The sequence below is a fragment of the Myxocyprinus asiaticus genome, chromosome 8 (assembly GCF_019703515.2).
Source record: "Myxocyprinus asiaticus isolate MX2 ecotype Aquarium Trade chromosome 8, UBuf_Myxa_2, whole genome shotgun sequence".
Classification (NCBI taxonomy): Eukaryota; Metazoa; Chordata; class Actinopteri; order Cypriniformes; family Catostomidae; genus Myxocyprinus; species Myxocyprinus asiaticus.
In genome coordinates this window covers 54,651,272-54,674,414 of record NC_059351.1, presented here as the reverse complement: position 1 = coordinate 54,674,414, position 23,143 = coordinate 54,651,272, and the positions used below count along the sequence as shown (strand labels likewise).

The window sequence follows — 23,143 nt, the reverse complement described above, 5'->3', positions numbered from 1 at the left end:
AAATTAAATGAAAAATAATGCTGTAATACTATACTCATAGAAAAGTGTTACTCATTACGAGTGCATGGCCCCTGTCCCGTTCTGAGCATGCGCTCTACCTCTGTGACGTCAGCATGGCCCCTGTCCCGTTCTGAGCATGCGCTCTACCTCTGTGACGTCAACATGTGCACTGTAGGAGTTGTAGTCCTTCAGTCTGCACTTCCTGTTCAGTGACTGCGCTGAGTTCAGATCAGTGTGACAAGAAGAAACTTTACAACAAACAACCTGTAAGTAATCAATACTGCTCACATGTTTATTAGACACATCATCACAGTACTGTTAAAGTTTACATGCTGAATATAGTCTGTATATGTTAAACTAATGAAACATCGATCAGTGCTGTGTCGATCTCAAAAACAGATGATAAACCATCGATATTAATCAATATAAACGGTGTGATTAACAGGTGAATGGACATACAATACATCTAGCTATTATCCTCTTTTTATTTAATAACATGTTCCGTGTGATATTTAGCTCATTTAAAGGGATAGTACACCCAAAATTAAACTTTTTTTAGGTATTTACCTTGTTTGTTTTTTTGTTCCATATCTGAATGACTTTTTTTCTTCAGTGAAACACAAGATGAGATGTTAGGCAGTATGTTATCCTCAGTCACCATTGACTTTCTTTGCTTTTTCCCCATACAGTGACAGTGAATGGTGACTGTTATTCTGTCTAACATCTCAGAAGACAGTAAGTACCTTTATGAGGACCAATCACCTTTCTTTATGTCTTTATTAATAGAGCTCACGAATTGTATCTTAAAATAAAAATAAAAAAGTGTAGAAGAGAGAAAAATGACGAAATATTGTGCAGACTGTATACTATAACATATAGTTTTGGGGACATCATTTTAATATCTGTCACTATTCTATTAAAGCTCCATTAATGTGTTTGTTTCTCTAGATGTCTGTGTTTGAAGTGTCTAGCGCCACCAGCAGGCCCATCACTGCAGTGGCATGGGCATCTAACAGCACCACCTGTCCCAGTCATTGCACCCTGGTAACCATGACAACCACTCACACCTGCACATGCTGTCAGATATTTCAATCTCCTCATAGTCATTAATGAATGGTGTGTGTGTTTAGATCAGTCTCACTGAAGATGGCGTCTCAGCTAACTTCAGTCGGGGGTTTGGACTCAAATCAGGATACTTTCTGTGTTACAGCAAGGTGACAAATATACAGTGAACTTAAAAAGTACATTACATTAATGTAAAACAGCAAAGCAAGTGTCATTTCTATGATAAGTAAAAGGTTCTCTCTGTAGGATCTGTCTGGTGGGATGGTCGTGGCAGATGTGCAGGTGATTTCTGATAAAGAGACGATTCCTCACGGTTACTGCTACATCCCAGAATACCTGGAGCCCAGTAAGAACATTCACAAACCTGCCTGATTTAGGACAGAAACATACTCTACACAAGTACACAAATGCAGACATGAATGCTGGGACAATTCATTACAATCATGCAATTTCATTGTGCATTACTGCATTACTGTGCTGGTAGCAAACCTCAGTACTCAAGAGAATGATAGCGTTTCCTATAAATGTCTGTGCCATTAAACCAGATGTGTTATTATTCAGGTAGCTAGCTATAAACAAATACATTTTAGCAGTTTAGCTTAATTAAGGTTAACTTAAAGTTGAGTTCAATTTTCTTAAATCTTTTCCGCCATGATAGTAGTTGACCTGAATTAGAAAACCGATTATAGAAGTAGACATCGTCTTCAACTTCAGGAGTTCAGTTTTGCACATTTTGGACCACAACTAAATGTGAAATTGAGCTTGTGTAGGTATAAGTGTTTGTGTTCACGTACTGGTGTAGAATCTTTTTTACGTCTTACATTGTCCATGCAAATCTCACTCTCGGCCTGCTGTGTTTATCTCAGTGTAAGTGTAAACACTGTGTGTGTGTATGCAGAGGCATCTGTTGGGAAGAAGAAGCGTGTCTGTGTGCGGATGGTTCCTGTGGGCAGCATTACAACAGCAGTTCTAGAGCTCAGACTGACGGCCAAGAACAAGACCATGCTGCAGAAATACACCTGCCTGGGGTGAGATGAAACCTGTTCTGGAATCAGACACTTATATATATCTGTTCTAGAATCAGACACTATATACACCTGTTCTAGAATCAGACACTATATGCACCTGTTCTAGAATCAGACACTCTATGTAGCTGTTCTAGAATCAGACACTTATATCTGTTCTAGAATCAGACACTATATACAGCTGTTCTAGAATCAGACACTTATATGTATCTGTTCTAGAATCAGACACTCTATGTAGCTGTTCTAGAATCAGACACTATATACACCTGTTCTAGAATCAGACACTTAATATCTGTTCTAGAATCAGACACGTATATCTATTCTAGAATCAGACACTATATACACCTGTTCTAGAATCAGACACTTATATCTATTCTAGAATCAGACACTATATACACCTGTTCTAGAATCAGACACTCTATGTAGCTGTTCTAGAATCAGACACTTATATCTATTCTAGAATCAGACACTATATACACCTGTTCTAGAGTCAGACACTCTACGTAGCTGTTCTAGAATCAGACACTATATGCACATGTTCTAGAATCAGACACTCTATGTAGCTGTTCTAGAATCAGACACTTATATCTGTTCTAGAATCAGACACTATATACAGCTGTTCTAGAATCAGACACTTATATGTATCTGTTCTAGAATCAGACACGCTATGTAGCTGTTCTAGAATCAGACACTATATACACCTGTTCTAGAATCAGACACGTAATATCTGTTCTAGAATCAGACACGTATATCTATTCTAGAATCAGACACTATATACACCTGTTCTAGAATCAGACACTTATATCTATTCTAGAATCAGACACTATATACACCTGTTCTAGAATCAGACACTTATATCTATTCTAGAATCAGACACTATATACACCTGTTCTAGAGTCAGACACTCTATGTAGCTGTTCTAGAATCAGACACTATATGCACATGTTCTAGAATCAGACACTCTATGTAGCTGTTCTAGAATCAGACACTTATATCTATTCTAGAATCAGACACTATATACACTTGTTCTAGAATCAGACACAATATGCACCTGTTCTAGAATCAGACACTCTATGTAGCTGTTCTAGAATCAGACACTTATATCTATTCTAGAATCAGACACTATATACACTTGTTCTAGAATCAGACACAATATGCACCTGTTCTAGAATCAGACACTTATATGTATCTGTTCTAGAATCAGACACTTATATGCACCTGTTCTAGAATCAGACACTTATATGCACCTGTTCTAGAATCAGACACTTATATGTATCTGTTCTAGAATCAGACACTCTATGTAGCTGTTCTAGAATCAGACACTATATACACCTGTTCTAGAATCAGACACGTAATATCTGTTCTAGAATCAGACACGTATATCTATTCTAGAATCAGACACTATATACACCCGTTCTAGAATCAGACACTCTATGTAGCTGTTCTAGAATCAGACACTTATATCTATTCTAGAATCAGACACTATATACACCTGTTCTAGAGTCAGACACTTATGTATCTGTTCTAGAATCAGACACTCTATGTAGCTGTTCTAGAATCAGACACTATATACACCTGTTCTAGAATCAGACACGTAATATCTGTTCTAGAATCAGACACGTATATCTATTCTAGAATCAGACACTATATACACCTGTTCTAGAATCAGACACGTATATCTATTCTAGAATCAGACACTATATACACCTGTTCTAGAATCAGACACTCTATGTAGCTGTTCTAGAATCAGACACTTATATCTATTCTAGAATCAGACACTATATACACCTGTTCTAGAGTCAGACACTCTATGTAGCTGTTCTAGAATCAGACACTATATGCACATGTTCTAGAATCAGACACTCTATGTAGCTGTTCTAGAATCAGACACTATATGCACATGTTCTAGAATCAGACACTCTATGTAGCTGTTCTAGAATCAGACACTTATAGCTATTCTAGAATCAGACACTATATACACTTGTTCTAGAATCAGACACAATATGCACCTGTTCTAGAATCAGACACTCTATGTAGCTGTTCTAGAATCAGACACTTATATCTATTCTAGAATCAGACACTATATACACTTGTTCTAGAATCAGACACAATATGCACCTGTTCTAGAATCAGACACTTATATGTATCTGTTCTAGAATCAGACACTTATATGTATCTGTTCTAGAATCAGACACTCTATGTAGCTGTTCTAGAATCAGACACTATATACACCTGTTCTAGAATCAGACACGTAATATCTGTTCTAGAATCAGACACTTATATCTATTCTAGAATCAGACACTATACACTTGTTCTAGAATCAGACACAATATGCACCTGTTCTAGAATCAGACACTATGTAGCTGTTCTAGAATCAGACACTTATATCTGTTCTAGAATCAGACACTATATACAGCTGTTCTAGAATCAGACACTTATATGTATCTGTTCTAGAATCAGACACTATATACAGCTGTTCTAGAATCAGACACTTATATCTGTTCTAGAATCAGACACTATATACACCTGTTCTAGAATCAGACACTCTATACGGCTGTTCTAGAATCAGACACTATATACACCTGTTCTAGAATCAGACACTTATATCTATTCTAGAATCAGACACTATATACTCCTGTGCTAGAATCAGACACTATATACACCTGTTCTAGAATCAGACACTACATACAGCTGTTTTAGAATCAGACACTTATATCTGTTCTAGAATCAGACACTATATACACCTGTTCTAGAATCAGACACTATACGGTTGTTCTAGAATCAGACAGTCTGTTTGGCTGTTCTAAAATCAGTGACTATAGGCTTTTCTAGAATCAGACACTATATACGTGTTCTAGAATCAGATACTATATACGGCTGTTCTTGGATCAGACACTATAGGCTGTTCTAGAATCAGACACGATATCTGTTTTAGAATCAGACACTATATACAGCTGTTCTAGAATCAGACACTATACAGCTGTTTTAGAATCATACACTATATACAACTGTTCTAGAATCAGACACTATATACGGCTGTTCTAAAATCAGACACTATACAGCTGTTCTAAAATCAGACACTATACAGCTGTTCTAAAATCAGACGCTATATGGCTTTCCTAGAATCAGACACTATGTACAGATGTTCTAGAATCAGACACTATGTACAGATGTTCTAGAATCAGACACTATATACAGTATATCTGTTGAAGAATCAGACACTATACGGCTGTTCTAAAATCAGACACTATGTACAGATGTTCTAAATTCAAAGAGTCTTTAATCAGGCTCTAGAATCAGGTACTCTTGTCACTTTTTAATGTGTGTGTGTGTGTGTTTGCGTTACAGGGACATGAATGGATTTGTTATCTGGTGTTTAAAGGGCCCGTTCTCCACTCCAGTGCCTCAGGCCAAGCCACGTAGTGTCAGTCTGGACTTGAGAAGTCTCTCACTAGATGGAGCTGGACCAGCACTGCCTCTCAAACCCAGGTAGACTCTTGCAAATCCAGAAACAGATCGTCAAACCTGGTGCAGCTTCTCAAACCACAGTATAATCTCATGATTGGTGGGAGTATCAATCAGGTGACTGATTTGATTTGTAAATGAGACAGATGCAAATCTGCCATTTGCCGCTGGAGTATCTACACAACTAGACACATCTATTTATAAGACTTCAAAGAAATGGATTTGTTCCAGGAAGTTGCTATGTGGTTGCTAGTGTGTTCTGAGTGGTTGAAAGGGTGTTAGTAGTCGCAGACTTCACCCAGTCTTGCTTGTTTCCATAGCAACCATCCTGCTGCCCCCCTGAAGGTCAGTCGATGTCGGAGTAACCTGGAAACGAGCAAGTCATTGGAGGGGGTGCCCGACAGTGGTAACCATAGTAACATCTATGGTATAACAGGTACAGCAAACATTTGAACTTAACCACATCATCACTGTATCTGTCATACTACAGGAATTATCCATATTAAAGAGGTCACATCAGAACTCTAAATCATTGTCATTTATTCCCTGAGGTCCAATAATAATGTTAGTCATAATTTAGTTTTTCATGACCATTTTCCATTGCTAAAGTAACAACACTATTGTGTTTCTGTGTTGCGAAACACTCTTGTTTATGACTGTTGTGATTGTCTCTCATGTTCAGCGATGGATGGAGTTCCTTTCATTCTACACCCGAAGTTTGAGTCTCAGTCAAACACAAAGGTGAGACATCACTGATTAACTTTAGGATAATGTAAGGAATAATGTTCAGCCAACTGATCATTATGGAAAAATGAAACCTGACTGGGTGATCAAGAGCCCAACACAAAGAGGACTGTGCTCATGACACTATCATAAATACACTACACCTACTCATCTGTCTGTCTGTGTCTGTCAGGTGTCTATAAGCTCATTATGTGATATCCGGATAAAATCAGTGCAGGACATTGAGAACGAGGTGAGATCTTATCATTTCTCATTTTAAATCTTCTGCATCATTCTGATGAATTGTTTTCTAATTATCCACTGATGTGACATCTCTCCCTGAGGACTTTTATTTTGAATTTGCCTTTAGTGTGTGTTTAGTGGTTAGTTGCTTCAATGTCTTTATATGTTAGCTCATTTTATATTTTATTCTTAATCATGGATTGTTTTTTTGCAGTATAACTACACATTTGCAGTGGAAGAACTGGCATCAAAGAGAATTCGTCCATCAGTGACAAACTGAGACAAACTCTTTGTATCAGAAGTCATTTGATCAGTGATTTTTGGCGCTTTTCTGGTTCAGTTTCTTAGGGAAAGTTTGTCCTGGTTCCTTTTCTCTCATCTGTCACTCTAATTCTTTTTTTATTATGTGGGGTGGTTAAACATGAAGGATTGTCTGTATCCAGACACATGTTCATAATGTTGCGATAAGCTTTTCATGTGTTACAGTCTGATGTGTCTTAGAAACACCAACAGGCAAATCAAAGCACCTGTTTATTACAGATATGTATGGATGTTATATGTTATTTTATAAGTGTAAAGCCAAAATATATCTGGTTTGGGATTTTGAACTATACTTTTGTTTTTACATAACTTCACACTAATATTCTTTATTTATCTTATAAAAATAGGCTATATATACATTTCAGAAATGGTGGGACCAAACATTGATGTTCGTACTTGCTGCTTTTGAATATTTTTATATATCTGATAGTTACTGTATGGTGCTTTGTGAGTTCTTTAAATCACATTTCTACTTGCTCTGCTGAAATCTGTCAGCTTTTTTGTGGAAATTAGCTACATTTTTCTTATCAGATTTTGTCTGAATAAATGAATAGATTTAAAGGGAAATCACATTTGCATCTATTTTATGTGATTTGTCATTTTGTACACATAATATTTAGACCTAATACTTGCTTTTTTATTGTTACTTAATTGGTAATATTTTTTATTATACTTTCAATTATATCTAATCTGCCAAAAGATACACATATATAGGAAGTGCAAGACAGACAGTAACTCAATCTATTAGATAACAATAATAAAGTGATAAAATCATGTATCTTTATACAATAACAGACAGCAGACGGACCAACACTATTTCCCAAAAAAATTACTCAAGCCATTAGCGAGCTGTTCTAAAGTAGACTGTTAGTAGATGTTGTAAACTAAATATTTGTGATGTGTCTTTGTGTAAGAAAATTCAATACACTTTATTTTGAAATATTTTTTAGAATCGGTGTAGAGGTTAGATTTTTTGTAATTTTTTTTAGTATTACTAGTAAAATAAGATCTGTGAATTACTAGAGGAGACTTTCACGTTTTGTTCTAGAACATAAGTTACAGCCATTCCTCGTGTGTGAATGTGGAAGCCGTTGTGTCTTTAAAAACAGCATGTTGCTAACGCGTCACGATATAAGACTACAAAAGTCAGCCATTTTGTAAAGCATATAGCTCACATGCTGATGGGAGTTGTAGTCCTTTAGCAAAAAAGTATTTACCCCGTTTGAGTAAGTTCTATAACAAAACGTGAAAGAATCTTCAATTCATTTGAAAACTGGCTTTATTTCACGCATAAATCTAAAACTAAACATTTGTAATGTTTCTGTGTGTGAGAAAATTCAATACAAACTTTTATTTTGAGACATTTAAATATCGTCACTCCTCGCGCTTTTCCGGTCATTGAAGGTTGATCATTGGTCCGTTCAAACGTCAGTCATGTTTGTGGGCGGAGTCAGTGCGGCCTTTCCTGAGCGCTTCGCACACATAATCACTCATTCTCTACTGCTGCAGGATGGATCGAGGTTATTCTTCAGGTTTTTACTTTTTATATATTTTATATACAAACAGTTGTTTACTGGAATCGCAAGCCAGCGTTTGTTTTACTGATCCGGGCGTTTATAGTGCGTGGAATGGCGCAGTTTGTCTTTTGTTACGATGTTTTACATATCCAGCCCTCATTAATGGATTTTGTATAAACTGAAAGATGTTTCATCATCGATTATTAATGGATTTATCGTTAACCACGTGTGTAACTTTACCGGAGGAAGATCTTTCACGTATTAACGCGTTTATCAGTTTATAACGGCAAAAACCGTCGAGTTTGTGCTTTAAAATGTCAATATGTAAAGAAAAGCCTTTATTAATCTGTTATAGAGATGCATATGAATGAATGAGGCGCGCGCGATTAATCGAGTTACGCGCATCGATTGTTTCGCATCTAAATTCTGAATCGAGACGTAATAATCGGTTTAAAATCTGATTTCGCTTTAGAAATGTGAAATGGAGGCGCTGTGTTGTTGTAAGATGGCTGCTGTTGATCTATTGTTCGATTAATCTTCATTACCGATGCATGAGTTAAACCCGGGAACATGTAATACGGGTTATGTGCTTTATTGAGTCACTGTAGCAGTTTTATTTTAGGTATCAGTGTTAAAGGGAAAGTTCACCCCAAAAGTGTCATTCATTCACTCGTGTATGTTGGGTGAACTATCACTTTAATGTGCTGGGTTTGTTCAATGCATTGCAGTTTTAACCTGTTATTTCTGTTTTCTCACTAGTATTTCAATTCTAAAACACCCCGTGTTATCAAAAGTGTTGTTTTGTGGTTGTTCATGTCTGTAAGACCAATAAAAAAAACCTTGCATCAGATAGGTCTTTCTCTTTTGATAAAACATACCAAAAATAATGCTGACATGAAGGGTGAACATACATTTGTCCAAACAGATGATCTCTAGATAAGTGTTACTCTGCCCTTGAGCAATCTTTAGCAGCCCGTGTTGTGATGTAATTAATAATAATTTCTTAATGTATATTTTGAGATGACCTTAGCAGGCTGTGTGAGCCTGTTTGACACATGCTTATTAAATTAATATTCTACCGGAAACACAGTAATGGACAAAGCTATTGTTTCTTGAATGCTTCAGGATTCTCTGGATGGGGAGGTTCAGGTGCTGGAGGATCATCCAGAGGTGAGGAACTCGTGTTTACTGGTTTGAAGCGCATAGCTTCGACATAATTGTCATTTTATTCATTTATTTAGAACAACCAAAATGGGCTTATTAGCTACTATTATGTCATCTAGCTAGGGGTGCCACAGTATGAGTTTTTGATGGTTAGATGATCATCTGAGAAAAAATCACGGCCAACCGGTTTTACGATTATTTGTTAGTTATTACTGCTAATTAATTATGCAAAAGCACTGGGGCAAAAAAAGTTATCACAATTGAACCTGTTAGTGGACATATTTATTAGGGATATATGGATGCTGAGCGCAGCCCTACAATAAATACAAAACCAATAAATAGGAGGTATTTATTAAGGTGCTCCAACATGGGGCACGACGCCTCTCATGAGCATCCCGAGCTCAGTGATGTGCTTCAATGTTACCAGAGTGCTTTGACTTGCTTCAAAAGTCTGTACATGTAAGATTATTGTGGGTGCACAACATGAAGTTCACAGCATCCAACGGTTTTTTTTCTTCTGCAACTGTTTATTAAAGCAATCCGTTGTCTGTCAGACACCCCAACATAAAGAATCGGCAACAGACGGGGGTCTGGTTATCTCAGTGAGTGTAGTCAGCATCTTTACATGGAGGTAGAGTCACATGGGGTAACCTCCTCGTGGTCGCTATAATGTGGTTCTCGCTCTCGGTGGGGCGTGTGGTGAGTTGTGTGTGGATGCCGTGGAGAATAGCGTGAAGCCTCCACACGTGCCACGTCTCCACGGTAACACGCTCAACAAGTCATGTGATAAGATGCGCGGATTGACGGTCTCGGATGCGGAGGCAACTGAGATTCGTCCTCCGCCACCCGGATTGAGGCGAGTCACTACGCCACCACGAGGACTTAGAGCGCATTGTGAATTGGACATTCCAAATTGGGGAGAAAGGGGGAGAAAAATAAATAATTGGCAACAGACTCCATAAAAATACTGTTTTTTATGTTTTTTTAATCCCCTTTTCTCCCATTTTGGAATGCCCAATTCCCACTACTTAGTAGGTCCTGGTGGTGGCGCTGTTACTCGCCTCAATCCGGGTGGTGGAGGACAAGTCTCAGTTGCCTCCGCTTCTGAGACCGTCAATCCAGGCATTTTATCACGTGACTCGTTGTGCATGACACCGCGGAGACTCAGGAGGAGGTTACCCCATGTGACTCTACCCTCCCTAGCAACCGGGCCAATTTGGTTGCTTGGGAGACCTGGCTGGAGTCACTCAGCACACCCTGGATTCAAACTCACGGGATGGTAGTCAGCGTCAATACTTACCGAGTTACCCAGGCCCCTAAAATACAGTTCTTTAATCTGTCCATAACACCTCACAAATTAACCCGTGGACTATGCATAATAACGGGAACATTGCTTACAGCAGGTGATTTAAAGTCTGATAATGACTAAAACTGAAATATATTGCTGAATGCGGTGCATTTGTACACAATGCTTTAATAAGTACGATTTCAGACGCAACTTCTCGAAGTTCACACACTGATAGTAACTACATGCAAATGCACCGCACAGTGTCAGCACACTTAAATGTTAAAAAAGTTGAATTTTTTTTAATTCATCACATTACGGGGTCTGGGTATCTCAGTGAGTATTGATGCTGACTATCACCCCTGGAGTCGTGAGTTTGAATCCAGGGTGTGCTGAGGGACTCCAGCCGAGTCTCCTAAGCAACCAAATTGGCCCGGTTACTAGGGAGGGTAGAGTCACATGGGGTAACCTCCTCGTGGTCGTGATTAGTGGTTCTCGCTCTCAATGGGGCGTGTTGTAAGTTGTGCGTGGATCGTGGAGAGTAGCATGAGCCTCCACATGCTGTGAGTCTCCGCGGTGTCATGCACAACGAGTCACGTGATAAGATGCGCGGATTGACGGTCTCAGAAGCGGAGGCAACTGAGACTTGTCCTCCGCCACCCGGATTGAGGTGAGTAATTGCGCCACCACAAGGACCTACTAAGTAGTGGGAATTGGGCATTCCAAATTGGGAGAAAAGGGGAGAAAAAGAAAAAAACTATTCATCACTTTAAGAGCACCACAGCTAAAAAAAATTATACTTGTTAGTTTTTGGACGACTAGTGGAAAGTCATGTCCCTTTTGTAAGATGTATATCTTTATATGACTTCTTTCAGCATGTTTACATTTGTTATGTTCGGTAACTCTCAGTCATTCAAATGCTCCCTAACAGCCAATTTAAGTCACTTTTTTTTAGTAGATATGAGTCTGGAGTTCATGTGTAGCCCCAGTTTCACATGAATTAATAGTTCATGTTCAGTCCGCGACACCTGGCTGAGCACCACGCGGACTACGCCATAACCATAGCAACAGCCCCACTACCCACCCAGGCACAAGGGTTTTCACATTTAGGCGTACTATATATTTACTATTTCATATTTTTGCCATGTTTATATAAAAATGTCACGGTTTAACCTTAGTTTTGAATTTTTACAGTTAAATTAACTGTGACATTTTTAATCCAAGTAAAACCGTATAATCGTGGCATCCCTAATGTCATGTAAGTCTTAGTAATGGGGAACTTTAATGGTGCATGTTATCAGGCATTGCTGTTGACAGAATTTGTTTTTGGATGAACTGTTCTTTTAAACTTGGGAACCCCCCACCATATACTTTCGTTGAACATAAATTCTAACTTTTTCCCCTTTTCTTTAATGGGTATTTGTGTTTGGGGATGGCTGACCTTTTGGATTAATTGAGTATGTCTCTGAGAATTCTTGCTAAACACATTCTCTCTTCTCCTTCCTGGGGACTCAGGCTCGGGCAGTTATGACCTGTATGGCTATAAAGACAGTGGAGAGAGATTTGGAGGGGGTAGTTATGGAGGTAATGACCGTGTGAAGAGGGGTTTGTCTGGAGCATCTCTGCTGTCCTCTGGGTCAAACGCAGATGACGTCATTGCCAAAATCAACCAGCGATTGGACATGCTGACGCAGCTGGAGGGGGGGATGAAAGGTGGAGCTCGTGGTGACAGGTAACGCACACACTGGAGTTGCCTTCACTAGACTTGAGATCATGTTATGTCTGAAAATGGATTGGAGCTCTCGTTTTCCATCCAGCCAGATGTTTAATTAATTCAATACATAAGTCAAAAATTATTTGAAATGGAAATCAGTACATCAGTTAGTCTGTCATAGTAATTTAGGATGCACATGTTACCTCACTCTACAGATGTTGACCTTTTTTGCAAGCACAACCTCAGCAATAACTGCCTCCAGCATGTTTTTGTATTTATTTTTTATCCCTACAACAAATGCACCTTTTGTTTTCCTCATTAGAAGTGAAGTGTCTTTCAGTGACTAGATGACTGCATCAGGACAAGTTCATCATTTAGTTTTGAGATGTTGTATAATTATGTCCTCAAGGTGCAGGCAGATGTTGTTTGTGTAGTTGTTTCATTAATTCATTCAATACATTCAGGTGGGATAGCCAGAAATTCATGCTTTGCTTGAATTGGCTTCTACCATTAAAATAGGTGTCCTGTTTCTATATTGTTTGGCAATTATGAAAACAACACAGATTTAGTCATTGTCTTGTAAAGGCTCTCTTGAGAATGTTGCTTTGCTTACAAATAATCAACCCACTTCCACTCAGTAATATTCAGTTCATAGAACTGACTGTTCCTTTGCAAATAATGCTAATCTTGCCAACCCCGAACCCCAAAGGATCACCCCATATCTCAGATTTTCTCCCCTTCCTGTGTTAACCATAACCAAAACACCTCAGTACTTTGCCAACTGTGCAATTTTGGCTTTTTCTAGATTGTTGCCTTATATGTCCATCTGTGCAACCATTGTTCTGAAGCCTTTCCACAGCCTGACAGCTTATACTGCCTTTGCATCTCTTCCCACAATACAATTGCAATCATTGTCTACTGACTGGCCTCTGAGAAACTGCTGTGGAATGGTTTGATTGAATGATAACTGATCAAAGTGCACTTTGTCACCCATTTTAAGTTTATTTGAACAATAGAAGTCTTGACCTATGACATCATTTGAAAAATGATGAAAATAAAAGCCAACATAAAAAGACTGAATCACTTAAAAGGTGGTCATTGCTTTACCTTTGCTCTGCGCCTCCATCCCTCTGCAGGTTTGACCAATACGAGTCTTTTGACTCGCGCTCCTCCTCCCTCGGCTCCCGTGATCTCTACAGATCCAGTAACTTTGGTTATAGTGACTCCCGGGTTGACATGATGGCCCAGCGTGGAGGCATGGGCTTTGGGGGCATGAGCGGAGGGGGTGGTGGCGGCTTTGACAGTGCCGCCTCTGCTTTCGGATCTGCCAAAATGTGGCCAAATCAAGACGCCTTCTCAGGCTCCGGCTGGGGGGCAGGGCAGAGATCCCCACGAAGGGGCGGAGCAACAGGGGGGCGCGGCTTCAGCCGCAGGCAGGACTCCTCTGTCGGGGGAGGAAGTGGGCGGGGTGGAGGCCAGGGCCGCTCCCCTGCAGGGCGAGGAAAGCTACCCTCGCTCCTGGCCCATCGCATGTACAACGAGAGCGGGGCATTCCAGTCTCAGCAAGGCCGCCAGGACTACCCTATCCGGAACTTTGGAGGGGGGCCAAGGGCCAACCGACAGCGCGGCCGCAAGAAACCCCTCAACCGAGTAAGTACCTCCCACTCCCAGCCTTCTGGCCAGGGAAGCTGAGAGACCAGCGTTCACCCCTGCATGTAGGTTAAATTTCAGCCCAGTCCAGCTGAACTCCCAGTGCCCTATGTCTCTACTGCCCCAGTTTGTGCCCACTCCTAATTAAACTATTCCTTTTATTCTTTTTGCCAATTCCAATTAAACCCAACACAGAATTTAGGAAAACAGAAGAATAATTGTAAAGTATTTATTTATAATACAGCCCACAATGCCTCAGGCACAGTGGTATGATGGTTACAAATCAGTACACACTAAGATGATCTGAAGGTGTGTGTGTATTTATGGTGGTAAGTGCATGTCATATTTACCATAGTGCATTTAGATTTTAGTTTGTTAAATGGTTAGTCCAAAATGGAAATGGTCATGATTTTCTCATCCTCGTGTTGATCCAAACCCATATGACTTTACATTTAGTTTTTTTTTCTGATAAATCTGTCATATGGATTCTGAAGGTTGTGAATATAGCACACCAGTTGTTTGTACTACATGTAATACTTTTATTGTCCTTTTTTGGAGCTTGACAGTACCTGTCCGCTTTCACATGGGTCGTATCGAAAAGAGAAACATGGACATTTATCAGTTTCTTTTGTGTTCCGTAAAAGAATAAGTCATGGGGGTTTCTAACAACACTGGAGTTATTAAATAACTGTGTATTTGCTTTTGGATAAACTAACCCTTAAAGGTAGTGCTTGAATTATTGTCTTCTCAGTGTGTGCAGCAGTTAACGGAAAATCAGAATGTGTTGTCTATGCATGTGAGTTTTGGGTTAGATTTAGTAGGAATGGATGGTGATAGAGTGGGTGTATACACACACGTGATGCAGTTTTTGTGTTGCCATAGCAGCAAGTAAAATCTCAGCGTGTTGGACAGAAGAAAAGGAAACAGACTCTGAGTGCAGCGGGTGAGCCAGAGTCAAAGATGGGCAAAACTGAAGCCACAGGAGACAAGCCTGTCAACGGTACTGTTCTATACTTCATACCTATCCCTATATTGCCTCCAGAAATAATGTTGGTAAATCTCTAGAACCCTTTCAGATCTGCTGTTGGAACAATCAATTCCTCGAGAACTATGGTTGGTACAATCCCCATATGCCTCCAGTCCCTATAATGCCTTCAGAACTACTGTTGGTACAGTCCCATGAAGCCCTCTGTACTACTGTTGGTACAGTCCCCATAACTCCTCCAGAAATACTGTTGGTAGATTTCCCAGAACACCTTTTGGTACAGTCCCTATAACACCTTCAGACCAACTTTTGGTACAGCCCCCCCCCCCCCCCAGAACGCCTGTTAGCATAGTCCCCAAAATGCCTCCAGAACTATTGTTGGTACAGTCGCCATAACTTCTGAATTTTTGTTGGTAAAGTCCCCATAATGGCTCCAGATCAACTGTTGGTACAGCCCCCCCCAGAACACCTGTTGACCTAGTCCCCAAAATGCCTCCAGAACTATTGTTGGTACAACTGCTATAATGCCCCCAGAACTACTGTTGGGACAGTCCCCATATCGCTTCCAGAACACCTGTTACATTCCCCTTAACACCTCACAAACTACTGTTGGTACAGTCCCCAAAATGCTTCCAGAACTACTGTTGGTACAGTCCCTAGAATCCATCCAGAATTACTGTTGGTGCAGTCCCCATTATGTCTCCAGTATTACTGTTGGTACAGTCCCTAGAATGCATCCAGAATTACCGTTGGTACAGTCCCTAGAACGCATCCAGTATTACTGTTGGTACAGTCCCTAGAGCGCATCCAGTATTACTGTTGGTACAGTCCCTAGAGCGCATCCAGTATTACTGTTGGTACAGTCCCTAGAGCGCATCCAGAACTACTGTTGGTACAGTCCCTAGAACGCATCCAGAACTACTGTTGGTACAGTCCCTAGAACGCATCCAGTGTTACTGTTGGTACAGTCCCTAGAACGCATCCAGAACTACTGTTGGTACAGTCCCTAGAACGCATCCAGAACTACTGTTGGTACAGTCCCTAGAACGTATCCAGTATTACTGTTGGTACAGTCCCTAGAACGCATCCAGAATTACTGTTGGTGCAGTCCCTAGAACGTATCCAGTATTACTGTTGGTACAGTCCCTAGAACGCATCCAGAATTACTGTTGGTGCAGTCCCTAGAACGCATCCAGAATTACTGTTGGTGCAGTCCCTAGAACGTATCCAGTATTACTGTTGGTACAGTCCCTAGAACGCATCCAGAATTACTGTTGGTGCAGTCCCCATTATGTCTCCAGTATTACTGTTGGTACAGTCCCCATTATGTCTCCAGTATTACTGTTGGTACAGTCCCTAGAACGCATCCAGTATTACTGTTGGTACAGTCCCTAGAGCGCATCCAGTATTACTGTTGGTACAGTCCCTAGAGCGCATCCAGTATTACTGTTGGTACAGTCCCTAGAGCGCATCCAGTATTACTGTTGGTACAGTCCCTAGAGCGCATCCAGTATTACTGTTGGTACAGTCCCTAGAGCGCATCCAGTATTACTGTTGGTACAGTCCCTAGAGCGCATCCAGAACTACTGTTGGTACAGTCCCTAGAGCGCATCCAGAACTACTGTTGGTACAGTCCCTAGAACGTATCCAGTATTACTGTTGGTACAGTCCCTAGAACGCATCCAGAATTACTGTTGGTACAGTCCCTAGAACGCATCCAGTATTACTGTTGGTACAGTCCCTAGAACGCATCCAGTATTACTGTTGGTACAGTCCCTAGAACGCATCCAGTATTACTGTTGGTACAGTCCCTAGAACGCATCCAGTATTACTGTTGGTACAGTCCCTAGAACGCATCCAGTATTACTGTTGGTACAGTCCCTAGAACGCATCCAGTATTACTGTTGGTACAGTCCCTAGAACGCATCCAGTATTACTGTTGGTACAGTCCCCAAAATGATTCCAGTATTACTGTTGGTACAGTCCCTAGAACGCATCCAGAATTACTGTTGGTGCAGTCCCTAGAACGCATCCAGTATTACTGTTGGTACAGTCCCTAGAACGCATCCAGAATTACTGTTGGTACAGTCCCTAGAACGCATCCAGTATTACTGTTGGTACAGTCCCTAGAACGTATCCAGTATTACTGTTGGTACAGTCCCTAGAACGCATCCAGAATTACTGTTGGTACAGTCCCTAGAACGCATCCAGTATTACTGTTGGTACAGTCCCTAGAACGCATCCAGTATTACTGTTGGTACAGTCCCTAGAACGCATCCAGTATTACTGTTGGTACAGTCCCTAGAACGCATCCAGTATTACTGTTGGTACAGTCCCTAGAACGCATCCAGTATTACTGTTGGTACAGTCCCTAGAACGCATCCAGTATTACTGTTGGTACAGTCCCTAGAACGCATCCAGTATTACTGTTGGTACAGTCCCCAAAATGATTCCAGTATTACTGTTGGTACAGTCCCTAGAACGCATCCAGAATTACTGTTGGTGCAGTCCCCAAAATGCTTCCAGTATTACTGTTGGTACAGTCCCTAGAACGCATCCAGTATTACTGTTGGTACAGTCCCTAGAACGCATCCAGTATTACTGTTGGTACAGTCCCTAGAACGCATCCAGTATTACTGTTGGTACAGTCCCCAAAATGCTTCCAGTATTACTGTTGGTACAGTCCCAAGAACACATCCAGTATTACTGTTGGTGCAGTCCCCAAAATGCTTCCAGTATTACTGTTGGTACAGTCCCTAGAACGCATCCAGTATTACTGTTGGTACAGTCCCCAAAATGCTTCCAGTATTACTGTTGGTACAGTCCCTAGAACGCATCCAGTATTATTGTTGGTACAGTCCCTAGAACGCATCCAGTATTACTGTTGGTACAGTCCCTAGAACGCATCCAGTATTACTGTTGGTGCAGTCCCCAAAATGCTTCCAGTATTACTGTTGGTACAGTCCCTAGAACGCATCCAGTATTATTGTTGGTACAGTCCCTAGAACGCATCCAGTATTATTGTTGGTACAGTCCCTAGATGCATCCAGAATTACTGTTGGTACAGTCCCTAGAACGCATCCAGTATTACTGTTGGTACAGTCCCTAGAACGCATCCAGTATTACTGTTGGTACAGTCCCAATTAAGCTGCCAGAACTACTTTTGGTACAGTCCACATAACACCTCCAGTTTTACTGTTTGTGCAGTCCCCATGATGCCTCCAGCTCTACTGTTGGTACAGTCCTGTGATCCCTCCAGAATTTTTTTTTTTTTTTTTACATTCCGAATGATGCCTACAGAACTTCCATTGGCACATTCCTGCAGTTGTCCCTGTAGTACCTTCAGAAGTACTGTTGGCACAACCTTCAGAACTCCCATTTGTGCCTCCTAAACTGCTGTTAGTGTGGTCCAAACTCTGCATGTCCCAATCTATTTGTGGAAGTGTTTTTGTTAAAAATGTGTGCTTGTTTTTCAGAAGCAGCAGCTGGAGAAAAGAAAAAGGACTCTGAGGATGTGACAACTGCTGATGTGAGTGTGGGCGGAGCTGTGTGCTTTATTGTGTGTGTGATGTAACGGAACAATCTCTTAATGTGATGTGTAATGAAATAGTATCGAGTTTGACATTCATGACATTTCATATTCAAAGTTTTTACTAAGCAAAATCGTAAATCTTCTCTCTGCTTTTCAGGACCCCAACCCAGGAGATGGTGGAGAGAGTGCTGGTAAGTTTGAGTTTTGCTTCCTTATTTTTCTGAGGACACAAGGAAAATTATAATCTGAAAGAGTGCAAGAAAGCTATTTGTGTATATTCTCTGGTAGAGTGTCTCTCTCTCTCATACATCTCTGTCCTTTTGCACTCTTCACATCGGTCTCTCTTCAGGTCCATCTAATCAGGAGAAGGGTGCACAGCCCAAGACCAAGGGGAAACAGTCTCCACCCTCTGCGTCCAAAATCAGGAGGAGGAGGGGCTTCTTTGAAAAGACAGGGGTCAAAGTCTCTGCTCACAGGTCAGATTGTCCATCCTTCTTCATTGAATGCAGTGTTCTCTGAGGCGTGTTTGTGTTTCATGAGTGTGCCTCTGTTGGTCTCCAGGTTGACCTTTGCATGTTCCATCTGCAAGTTCCGCTCCTTTTACAGCGACGATATGGCCGCCCATCTGGAGAGCAAGTTCCACAAAGATCACTTCAAGTATTTGTCCAATCAGCTTTCAAAACCCACCACCGACTTCTTGCAGGTACGGACACTTGCCCTCACATGGGAATCTGTATCAGTGAAACGTATGAGTTGGTGTTTGTTGCTGGAGTTTGTGCACATCCTGTAGAAGCCCGGTGTGTTGTGTTAACGCCTGTGTGTGTTGTAGGAGTATCTAAATAGTAAGTTTAATAAGACAAAGCATCTGGTGAGTCATATGGAGAATCACAGTGCCACCATCTGTCAGGTGTTCAAAGACCAGGATCTGACACGAGGTACAATCTTATCTCTGAACTTCTGTTTTCTGTCTCGTGGTTGAGGTGCGAATCTGTCTTGCTTTACTAGTTCCTCGTGTGTGTGTGTGTGTGTGTGTGTGTGTAGATATCGGTATGGAACACTTCATGAAGAAGGTGGAGGCGGCTCACTGCACAGCCTGTGACGTCTTCATCCCAATGCAGCACTTACTGATTCAAAAACACCTCAAATCACACGACCATAACTACAACCGCAAGGTACATTCTATTCAATTATTATTAAATGTTCATCGCCGTCACTTACCTCTTCTTTCACTGACTTTCTGCCCTGTGCTGTTGTGTTTCAGGGTATGATGGAGCTGTCAAAGAAGTCGAGTCTGTCTGTGGCTCGCAGTATTCTCAACCACAATGTTATAGGCAAGAAACTGGAGAGCTTCCTGAAGGTTTGTCTTTTTTGTTTGTTTTTTTATTGTTCATTCAGTAGCTGATTTTGTCCAAAGCGACATTCTTCCGTGGACAATGAACCCATGACTTTGCCAGAGATGCTAGATGCATGCTCATTTTAAACCTGATTGGGCACTGACTGCTAGCAATTAGTGATCAACTTAGATGCCTGTTCATGGTTGATGCTGATAGCGTCAGCTTATTAGGCCTGGTTGATGTATTGGTATATTGAAATTGATTTCTACATATACTGAGTTTAATTCGTTTTGCAGGGCGAAAACCCGTTCGACATGAACCAAGAAGACCAGGATCCCGAGGACTCCATGGGGATGGAAGTGTCTGAGTCTGATTTGACCAGTGAAAGCCTGAAGGAGGTGAATCAGGAAGAGGAGGTGCATGTAGAAGAGGTGGAGCCTGTAGCAGAAACCATTGGGAATGGGGAGGGGATTGAGGAAATGAAGATGGAGATGGGTGGAGCTGAAGAGGAGGAGGGTGCAGTGGTGGGTGAGGACGAGGGTGTAGGTGTAGAGGAGGGTGAGGAGGGTGTAGAGGTGGGCGAGGAAGAGGCGGGGGCGGCTGAGCTCAGCAAGGTCATAGATGAAGGACCGAAGGGAGATTCTGATGTTGTGGCGGTCGAGTAATTTTGACATATAAGGAATTGTTCACCCAAAAATGTTTTTTTTTCATCATTAACTTACACTTATTTAGCTTCAAACCTGTATAGCTTGCGTGCTTCTGTTGAATACGAAAGGAGATACGGTCCTGTTTTCAGCCTCCGTCATCATTCCCTCTCATTGCAGTGAAACAGTATGTTAACTGAGATTAAAAGTCATGACAGAACAGAATTTTCATCTTTGGGTGAACTATTCCTATTTGAAAAATCATCCACCTTCCACAGTGTTATAATAGGAAAACTTAGTTTGGATCAGGGTGGAAAATCTTCCCAAAATGCACTCTGCAGCCTGTGGACCAATCAGAATAAAGCCCTGTCTTGTGATCAGCCAATTGCTAGATTGTCCCGCCCCTCAAAGCCTGTTTCGTATGATTTAAAACATGCATGTTTCTGTGGAACGGCTCATAGTGAATATGTGACTGTTTATGTGCCTTTTCGTATGATTTTAGTCTGAGATTTGAAAGTGTGTTGAACTTTTGTTTTAATGAGTCGTCTGTCGGCACAGATCTTTACAGGTTACGATAGAAGATTTAATGTACTTTTCGTTCTCTGCTCTTTTCGTGTTTTTATTTGTGGATGTTGCAGTTTAGAGCAGAAATTACATTATTGTATGATCTTACAGTTTCTGCACATTATTTCTCTTCTGTTGTTAAAAATAAATGTTTGTTAAATTATTTGTGTGTCTTTGTGATCTAACAGAATTGTGCTGCAGTTGAACATTTATGTTTTACCTGTTCATTGACCCCTGACAGACAGGTTTCATTTGAAAGACATCAGTGTATTTATGGCTCGAATTGAACATCAGTCAGATCTTCACTTGTGTGTTTCAGATATTGAAAGTGTATGTCTGCACACAACGGTAATGATAATTTAATAGGCACTCATCTTCATACAGAGGTGGGATGGAATGGGCTGCTGTTCTTTAATACTGTAAACATTCGTATTAGTTACTGAGGTCGATGTGGCATCAGTGCTGAAATCTGGATTTTGATTGGTTGAGAGTTGATGGTTTGTCACCATCAGCCGTGGCCATAATTTACTACAGTATAGTACTGTAGATATCAAACTCTTTGAACAACAATGTAACATACCAGCTGAAATATGATTAAACAGAATTAAAGGGGAATAAAATAATGATTGTTCTTGCAATAAACAATGTCCAGCAGATGGAGCACCAAACCCTGAAAAGATGAGTTTAAAACATTTACTTTTGAAGAATGTCTCAAAGGAGTTTTTGCCAGATTTTCCCACTTCTGGAGAAATGTGTTGAGTAACCTCCATACACACACACACACACACACACACACACACACACACACACACTGCCTACTCAGACCCATATGCATGTAAATGTTACCCATTCACTCGTCAGTCGGTCTGTCTCTAATTAAAATACTGGAGTGTCTCACATTCCTTTATAGTCAGCATTAACACCAGATGTGTCTCCTCGTCAACAGGAGTTCATCATTCTTTAATTGTTATTCTATCATTTATTAAACATTCATACAGTATATGGCTGTATCTTTAGCTTCATATCACAGGTGATGTTTTTCTGTTTTATTAAGGGCACATTAAAACTGACTTGGTTGCTTGTTTTTGGTACTTTTCCAAAGTCTAATGTGTAGATTTGAGTGTTTTAGTCCTAGATCCAGATGTGGTGCAAATCCATTATTACAATACAAATACGTATGATCATCTAAACAGAGTGAAATAAACCATTTCAATATTTATTGTGTGGAAATGATTTCTATCAGTTTTGCTTCAGTTAGGACGTCGTCTCTGCCACAGTTTTGCCTCTAATAAAGTTTAATGAAGAGTGTAGCTGATAGCACATCTCCCAGACGTCTCTTTTACATTGTTTGCTCTCAGACATCTGAATGTCGAATAGATGTATATTGTGTTTCCTCTCGGATGATAATCAGACATTCAGCAGATGTCTTTGAGACGTTTATGAATGTGTTAATCTGATCGTTTTAAGATGTTTATCAGATTGTGATGCTTTCCAGATGAAAAGATGTGTGAAGAGCATGCTTGAGATGAAATATGAGACAAGGGAAATATCGCTTGTGCGATGTTTCAGGTAAATTACTCAAAGTAATCCACTTCAGTTACTTTAATCAGATTACTATACTGATTTCTTCATGAGAAAAGTAATCGCACTACTGTTTACTTTTACTCACTAAAACACTATCCAGAATTATTTTTTTGCTTAATTCAAAATAATGTTTATATTTCCTTGTATTAACATAATTCTTGTTTTTAAATAATTTTTCTAAATGTGTAACCTGAGTTATGTACTTAAAGTAGTTACTGTAACTTAAGTGAAAGTAACTGTAATCTGATTATCATTTAAAATGAAATGCTTTATTTTTTAACTACAGAAGTAATTCGATTACAGTAACTAATTACTTTATCAGATTACA

At 40.4% G+C, this 23,143-nt stretch overlaps 2 protein-coding genes and 1 long non-coding RNA gene across 5 annotated transcripts; 2 read left to right on the top strand and 1 right to left on the bottom strand.

Annotated features, from left to right (window-relative positions):
• The first annotated feature begins 141 nt into the window (after nt 1–141).
• Nucleotides 142–7,412, top strand: mvb12a (multivesicular body subunit 12A). The gene is made up of 11 exons (XM_051704189.1): nt 142–266; nt 690–735; nt 949–1,044; nt 1,131–1,214; nt 1,312–1,411; nt 1,964–2,093; nt 5,439–5,579; nt 5,876–5,991; nt 6,238–6,296; nt 6,472–6,531; nt 6,736–7,412. The coding sequence occupies exons 3-11, from the start codon at nt 949–951 to the stop codon at nt 6,799–6,801; spliced, it is 852 nt and encodes a 283-aa protein (XP_051560149.1). The 5' UTR covers nt 142–266; nt 690–735; the 3' UTR covers nt 6,802–7,412.
• On the bottom strand, nt 2,179–4,301 carry LOC127444674 (uncharacterized). The gene is made up of 3 exons (XR_007897870.1): nt 3,338–4,301; nt 2,977–3,279; nt 2,179–2,569 (listed from the first exon to the last, which is right to left on the bottom strand). It is a non-coding gene; the product is annotated as an uncharacterized LOC127444674 (long non-coding RNA).
• A 537-nt stretch (nt 7,413–7,949) lies between the features above and the next one.
• akap8l (A kinase (PRKA) anchor protein 8-like) lies at nt 7,950–21,394 on the top strand. 3 transcript variants are annotated; one of them, XM_051704182.1, is made up of 13 exons: nt 7,950–8,362; nt 9,485–9,529; nt 12,324–12,540; nt 13,659–14,172; nt 15,055–15,172; nt 18,634–18,686; nt 18,847–18,880; nt 19,039–19,165; nt 19,251–19,392; nt 19,519–19,624; nt 19,731–19,861; nt 19,951–20,046; nt 20,320–21,394. In XM_051704182.1, exons 1-13 carry the CDS (start codon nt 8,353–8,355, stop codon nt 20,686–20,688), a joined length of 1,962 nt encoding a protein of 653 aa, XP_051560142.1. In that variant the 5' UTR covers nt 7,950–8,352; the 3' UTR covers nt 20,689–21,394. The 3 variants fall into 3 exon arrangements, with proteins under 3 accessions (XP_051560142.1, XP_051560140.1, XP_051560141.1); XM_051704180.1 differs by having other exon boundaries at nt 7,956–8,374; XM_051704181.1 differs by having other exon boundaries at nt 7,965–8,374; nt 15,058–15,172.
• Nucleotides 21,395–23,143: the final 1,749 nt, after the last annotated feature.